The 7,405-nt window shown below is 39.0% G+C and overlaps 1 protein-coding gene across 1 annotated transcript; it reads left to right on the forward strand.

Moving 5' to 3' along the window:
- The first annotated feature begins 215 nt into the window (after window positions 1-215).
- Window positions 216-1,178, forward strand: tcima (transcriptional and immune response regulator a). The gene has a single exon (XM_079451135.1). It carries the CDS (start codon window positions 297-299, stop codon window positions 597-599), a length of 303 nt encoding a protein of 100 aa, XP_079307261.1. The 5' UTR covers window positions 216-296; the 3' UTR covers window positions 600-1,178.
- The last annotated feature ends 6,227 nt before the right edge of the window (window positions 1,179-7,405 follow it).

Here is a 7,405-nt window from a genome sequence, read left to right on the forward strand (position 1 = left end):
CTGTCTACATCTTGCTCACTGTGTCGTCATCCTCATATATTGTGTCAGAGACACAGAGTTGACTCTCTCATCCATAATCATTGCCATTTCCATCGAGTTTTAACAGAACGAGGAGGCGTTCCCGTCCGGAGGCAGCACAGCCGGTGGCAGCGATGATGTCATATCTGAAGCGGGACACTATAAGAGGGAGCCATCGAGCTAAACTCATCACTCCTTTGTGCTCTCACAGCCATCAAAGCGGCTCAGCTTTTCGAGTTGGCAGCCCCAACGCTAAAAAACCGAACAAAAGCCGCAAGATGTCGACCGACATGTACACGGAATCTCGCCGGGTCTGCCCTTCACTCCGCGGCAACAAGTTTGACACGGCGCACCGCAAAAGGGCGGCGCCGAACATCTTCGAGAACGTGAACCAGGACGCGCTCATGAGGCTCTTCCAAAAAACGGGAGACATGAAAGCCGAGGAGAGGGTGAGGAGCATCTTCTCATTCGGGCAGGATCCCGAAGAGACGGCCAGAGCTTTGATGGCCCTCAAGCAGAGGAAGAAGGACAAGTTTCTACAGATCGTAGGAATGGTTCGACACTTTCTCAAACTGCGTTGACTGTCTACACGCGATGACGAAAGGGTCGTTGATTCAGACAGTGACACGCCAGTGACACAATGCGAGGAACGAAGCGTCCAGAACGGACGAGAAGGGACTAAACGGATGAAGGGAAGTCTCAAGCCAACCAATGGCACTCTTACAGTAGCCTATAACAACGCACACAGCGCCGAGTACTTTGATAAAGAACACGAAGGACTGGACTGGTGATGTGTGCGCGAGAGGGGCGCGATGACGCTCGTGTGAGGGAATCCCGGTGCAAGCGCATCCCTCGTGAATCACGAAGACGCGCGAAAACTGGTCTCATAACTATACATGTATTTTGAAGATGGACTTTATCACGTGCTACTACACCTTATAGGTGTGTTTAATGGTGCAGAAGAACTAAGAACTAGGAGACCGGTGCTGAAGTTGCTGCACGAAAAATGGCTACATTGAAAGGCCTTGCGTCTATTGCAGTTTGACGTCGTTGTGCTTGTTTTAACACTCAATGGACACTTATTTATTTGTCACATTGTTTTGATAACACCATGCACTTGTTTCCAATATTACTTTGCCTTACTATTTGTATAATAAATTATTTACAAAAAATGTTGTCTCTTCTCTTGACTTTATTTTGCTCTGTAATTAGGTTAATAAGTAGGTAAAGGTACAGTACAGTAAAATTAGATCAGCAGATGAGGTCCAGCTTGCACAAATCGTAGGTTTTTGACCAATAGGCTGTCAAAGCAACAGTAAAACAAAACAAGATAAAAGTACACAATAAGATATAGAACAAGAATATATCATGAAAAATAAAAACTTGTGTTGCATTAGGGTCATTTCTGTTACTTTTATTCAGAGTCAGACCGGCGTGAACCAGTTTCTAAACAAGCTAGTAAGTTGATTCAGCCGTATTTGTGTAAGGTGTATTGTATTACTGTGCTGTCTTCTTCAGAAGGATTATCAGATTCCGCTGACAGGGCGGTCGTTTTCGATCATCTTCTGCGTTTGTCTGTTGGAGCTCTTGATTTTTCCAGTTTTATCTTTTGATAAAGGCGTTTGTAAATGCATGCCGGTGTTTAATCGGATATTTGGCGTGGGTTCAGGATTAGGGCAGTAAAAGGGGAAGATCAGTGGAAGCTAATCTTTATGCTCTGATCGGTCTCTGTACTGGCTCTAACCAGTTCGGATGGGTTGGGAATGCGTCATTTGACTTCTGATTACCTGGTTGTCGTGTGAGGTCTGGCTTTCCCTTCTTTATTGCCTTTGGGAGGGAATTTCCCATGTAAATGCTGACCTGACAAAAGGTGAACGTGTGTGTGTGGGGGAGAAAGGCGCACACACGCTTTAATGTGACAGCCACAGTCTGTTTAAAGTGTGAGCTATTATTGAATCCTTTTGATCTAGAGTAGCTGTGGGAGTTTAATAACATAATGATATGAAACACGATTTTGTAAAAAACAATAGCAGTACATTTTATGTTGAGAACATTTACAATCCACTGAAAGCATCAAAATTTCCACTGAAACAAACTCCTCTTTTCAATGTGTCTGTCATTCCCATTTTGTATTTCCTTTTACGGTTAAATGATTGTTTAGTTCTGCTGCAGCTAAATATTTAAACCAATTGTCTGGTCTGTCCTGTGTGTTGTATGATATGCTTTTCTTAGGATTGTCCTCTCTCTCACCCACCCATTTCCGTCCTTTCACTGAGTCCAGGACAGTGAACTTTGATGTGTGTGTATAGAAAAGAACTGTGTGGAATTGACCGCAAGCTGATTCGATAAATTTACATGGGCACTCTGTCCACTCCAGTTCCCACTGGTTCAGTGAGTGACAAGAAAATAGAGGAATTAAGACAATTTCTGGTGTTGGATTATAGGGTTAGTCAGGAAAAAAGGAAAATGTAGGTGAACGAGGAAACAACTTCTCTGACTCACGCAAATTACTCAGAGAACATTTGAAAGAGTTAAATCATGCAAATATATTGAGAACATCATGCAAATCTATTGTTTTTCAGTTGTAGATCAAGAGAGTATTGTACCCATCATTGCAGCAGTAGGTGTTTCTGTGTTATTTCTTCAAACTGGTGTATCTGGATGTAACATTGAAATGCTATTTTTTGCTTGGATTAAGCAATATGAAACAAACATTATTCCTATCAACTGTTATTCGTTTCCTTAGCTATAGAAATGTGATTTCCATTAAAGCAGAACGAGACTGATTTTTATTGTGGTGAGACAGACTTTCCGACGTCAGCCATCGTCAGACACCTAAATAAACCAGCTGACAAATGCATTAAGTTCTAACACGCACAGACTGCTTTTGATAGTTCAACAGCTATTTCTATACTATACCATATACAACATACTGCATTTTCTTTTACCAACCCGTCTGACCACTAATGTGTTACAAGCAATGGCAAACTAAGCCATTGTCAAATGTTCATTTATACTTAATTATGACGATATTATACTGAATGTATCCTGAAGTATTGTGAAAGTACAGTGTGGCTGATTTCAGATCAGATCTGCCAGGGAAACCTCCACAACACTGCGACCATAGAACACACATCAGGCGAGGCAGGATGAGAAATGGCCGCTTTTCCAGGAAAGAAGGGATTATGCGTTGAGTGGTATATGTTCAGACTCTTTTCCGCTACACATGGGGACATAATTATTTTGTTTTTCAAAGCCAGATATTTTTTTTGGACGTCATTGCAACATTGTACAGGTCTGTATGGAATTGAGGGAGAGATATTGGTGATAAAAGCTCATTGTTACTAGTGGATGAATCAATTCTTTGTGTATGTGTTTGTATGTGCATGTGCGTATATGTGGTACGTCAGTACAATGCAATGGAGTTGACCTCTGCAGTCCTGGCGTCAATCAAGCGCTGCTACGCTGACTCACAGACACAAAGTTCACATCCCAGGCAAAATATTTGGAAAATTTCAGCCATATTTCTGCAGTTCTTCTTCCTGTAGGCACAGCTCCATCACAAGTGATGAGGTAATGATTGTGCTTGGAAAAAATGAATGAGGATTGAAAACAAGTGTACAATCTCATGTTTTTAAGGTAATGATACACATGCCTCATGGAAAATATGAAATGCAATGTGAACATAAATCTTAAAAGTTATATAACAAAAATATTACTCAGTATGCCAATTTCAGGATTGCATGGAAATGCATGTTTGAATGACTGTAAGTCGCTTTAGGTAGACACATCTGACAACTCCATACATGATCCTATAAGAACCGGGACACAATATTGTACATTTATTGTCCTGTATTATCAGTTTACTTGACATTTTAACACCATGATGCTCTTGGACATCGGATAGACCTGATCATTCAACAGACTTCAAGTCCCTGGAAGGGATCTCCTCTCTATTGTTTTTGGCTTGTCGTGTCTGTTGTGAACAACCGAGTGAAGCCTCTTCCTGTGTGGCTCTTTTGGCTGCCTCCCGGGCAGGGCGGCTGTCGCGGTCTGCAGACACTCTGTCTCGCGGCTGTTCCAACGACCGGCCTTGCCATTGTTCAGACCCTTCTCTCCTTTGTCCTTTTCGCTTCTCTCCCTACTCCCTATATGTCCTCTTTCTCTGCAGGTGTTGAGGAGGAAGCCCTTTCGTAGCACACAATGGCAGAACATGCCACCTATTTATATATCCATTTCTCTGCTTATTTATTTATTCTCCTGGGTAATTTTAGAGCATTGCTGATTGTGCAGAGGAGAGCTGATATAATAATAATGGGGTAATGCTGTATAATTGTTTCATTTATAGACGTTTCAGCAGCAGCAACTTAACCAAACATTATGTGGCCCAAACTTAACTTCCGGTAGACCTCTGAAAAGATTCTATACTGTAAAGTAGTTTCATTTTATTTAACACAATAAAATATATTATTTAACATTTGTTGCGATGATGTAAAGTGTTTTATGTATGCTTATTCCTCCATTTTATTAGGCTATTTTATTCTTAGTTATTTTAATTTAAATGTTTCCAATATTTTAACTTAAAGTACGTTTGATAAACAAAACGATTTTATGTACAGAGATAAAACTGAAGCCCATGTTTTTTTTAGCTCACCTGGTACTTCAATCACTCGATATTAATTTTTTTTATTCGTTTTAATTAGTTAATTAGTGTTAATTATATTCTAATTACTGATTAGTTTTATTTGAGTAATTAGTTAAATTTTTAAGAACTTTTACATTTTAAAACAATTTCAGTTTATATTTATTTATTGAAAGTTGAATGATAGTTGAAAATCTGAAAATTAGCAGTTAAGCAATATCTTGTGTGGGCCTGTGATTCAGTCATATACTTCATGGAAATCTGAATCCTCTGATGTAAGATATCTTGGGTGAGCTTGAGACTCTAACCTGTATTAAAACAAATGAAGGTGTGTATACTGTACGTCAGGCTGAATGAGGTAACAGGCATTGCTTGTTGGTTTCACAACTTGATACTAGACTGAAAAATATGAAAATGAAGTCTTTAGTTGTCTTTAGTAATCCTGCTGATATTAGTCATTGGAGGTATACCTGTAGGTGTGTTATGCATGGACAGACCTGAACAATCTCTCATTGGTTGACTAGTCTCTTCCCACTTATCATGCAAAAATGAGAATATCTAGTAATGATTGTTTGCAGTTGTATTGGTGTAGATCTAAACGTTTTAAAACTCATAAGAGAGATCCAAGTAGGTCTGATCTCGGTCTGTCTATATTTTGTACAGTAATATTTTTTAAACTTCCTCTTTTTTAAAAGAGAGATGGAGAGTTGGATTTATGGGATTGGATTAAATGAGATTTGGAGGGACTTGGGTAGGGGGAAAGAGAAAGAAATGAACTATTAGTCAGCGGGGTCCCATCTGAGTAACACAATAGCTGGGATTCTAGCAAATCAGATGACATATGCCACCACATATTAGTTTTACACAAATCTGAGCTGCCCTTTTGTCCCTTTCGTATGTGTGTTCTGTGACTCATAGAGTGTTGCTTGGGGAACCTGGTAAATGCTGCTTGTTTACCTCCTGTAGATAATATTGTAACACATCCACTGCATTTCAGTGGTCACTTTTCTTGACCATGTCATTGGCCATGGAAATGGTTGTCTAAGTACTTCTTCCTCATGTACGTGGGTTTAACCTTTGATCGACTTTGCCAAGATTGCTGTTATCCGTTACTTTCTACAGGTATTGATCAAATATACAGTGATCAAATCCATGTAGCTAGTTATATACATTTTATAAACATTTTTATATATAGTGTATGCAATATATTATGCTGGAAATGCACAAGAAAACTTGATTATTGTTGTACAAAATGCACATTTAGCTTAAATTATGTCATTGCATTGCACAACACAATTATTAAATGTTTTTTAAAGATGTTCAAAAAACGTATATCTACCCTCATATTTTTAGTTCTGCAAATCATTCTTTACACTAACCCCTGGTTTGCTTTATATGATGATGTTGGCAAATGCAAAAAATTTTAGCTTGTTTTAACAGCTTTGTCAGCTTTTTACTATATAATATTTTCCTGTCCATCAGCATGAGAGGGGTTCATGTTTCTGATGCTCTGTATAGTTTAAACCATATACTGTAAGAATTTACAGATACCAAAAGCGGGAAGTGAAAGGATATGGTGACAAGGCGTCAGCACCTTTTTCCAGTTCAGTCTTGCACCATAGTGAGACTGCAAGTGCTCTTAACTTCCTCTACAAGATGCTATCACTCTGAATCACATTGTTGTAGACTTAAGGCTTTCACAGGTGAAGCCATTTTGATAACATCACAGGGAACAGCTTCATTAATTATGTCTGCTATTGTGAGCTTGCCTTTGTGAAGTGCGTGGCCGCTTCCTCCATGTGTCCTCGAAAAGATGCTATCGTTGTTTCTGAGTTACTCCTCACTATAAACTCATACTCACTTTAGTTACCAAAAGCCTCTGTCCTATTTAAGAGCACAGTCTTTTACAAAGCTGTGATTTATTTGGGGAAATGCAGGTAAGGGATTATTTTAGTATTAATCTCTCTCTCTCGTTTCATATTCATGTGTATTGTCTACAGAGACTATAGAGAAATCAAAGAGAAAGTGAGCAAGAGATCATAAGTGATAAGAGCAATGAATGGAGTGGTATGTCAAGGTAAGGCATCTGGAAAGGGCACGAGAGCCACATAATGAAAGTATTACCACTGCATCTTGGGGAAGAGGTGGATTAGGATGGTGAAAAGAAAAGCTAATCATTTCAAATCAGAGGAACTGATTTTTTATTTGACTCTTAAAATCATTTTAGATTTACAGTTACAGCTGTTCTGATGAAAGTCTACCTTCTGGAAACCGAACTGCATACCTAATGTCATAAGCAACTACAATTTCTATTAGAATAAAAAAAAGTTTTGAAGTCGTTCACATTTTCTTTCCTATTGTTCGAAAAATGTTTTGGCCAAAGATATATAATTTCTAAAACTAAAACTGAAAAGTTTTTTGATAATAAACCGTACTTTACTATTTTATCATCCACAAAAACAACTGATTGTGTAACAATGTGCACGACCACAGTGCCTTGTTTAGTTTGTCCTTGGCAAGAGCTTCGGCATAACAAACCCCTACCTTTATACTCCCTATAACAGATAACAGCTAACATTAACAGAATAAGCCACACCAAAGCGATCAAGTGTCAAAACAACAGATGAAGCTCTAACCATTGAGTGATGTGTAAAATCCAAGACATCTGGCTTTGTTTTTCTGTAGCCACGGGGGCTAGTGGAATAAGCGGTATCAGGAGCTATGATAGAAAAACAGTCTGTGTGC

Source organism: Barbatula barbatula (assembly GCF_947034865.1).
Source record: "Barbatula barbatula genome assembly, chromosome: 2".
Lineage (NCBI taxonomy): Eukaryota > Metazoa > Chordata > Actinopteri > Cypriniformes > Nemacheilidae > Barbatula > Barbatula barbatula.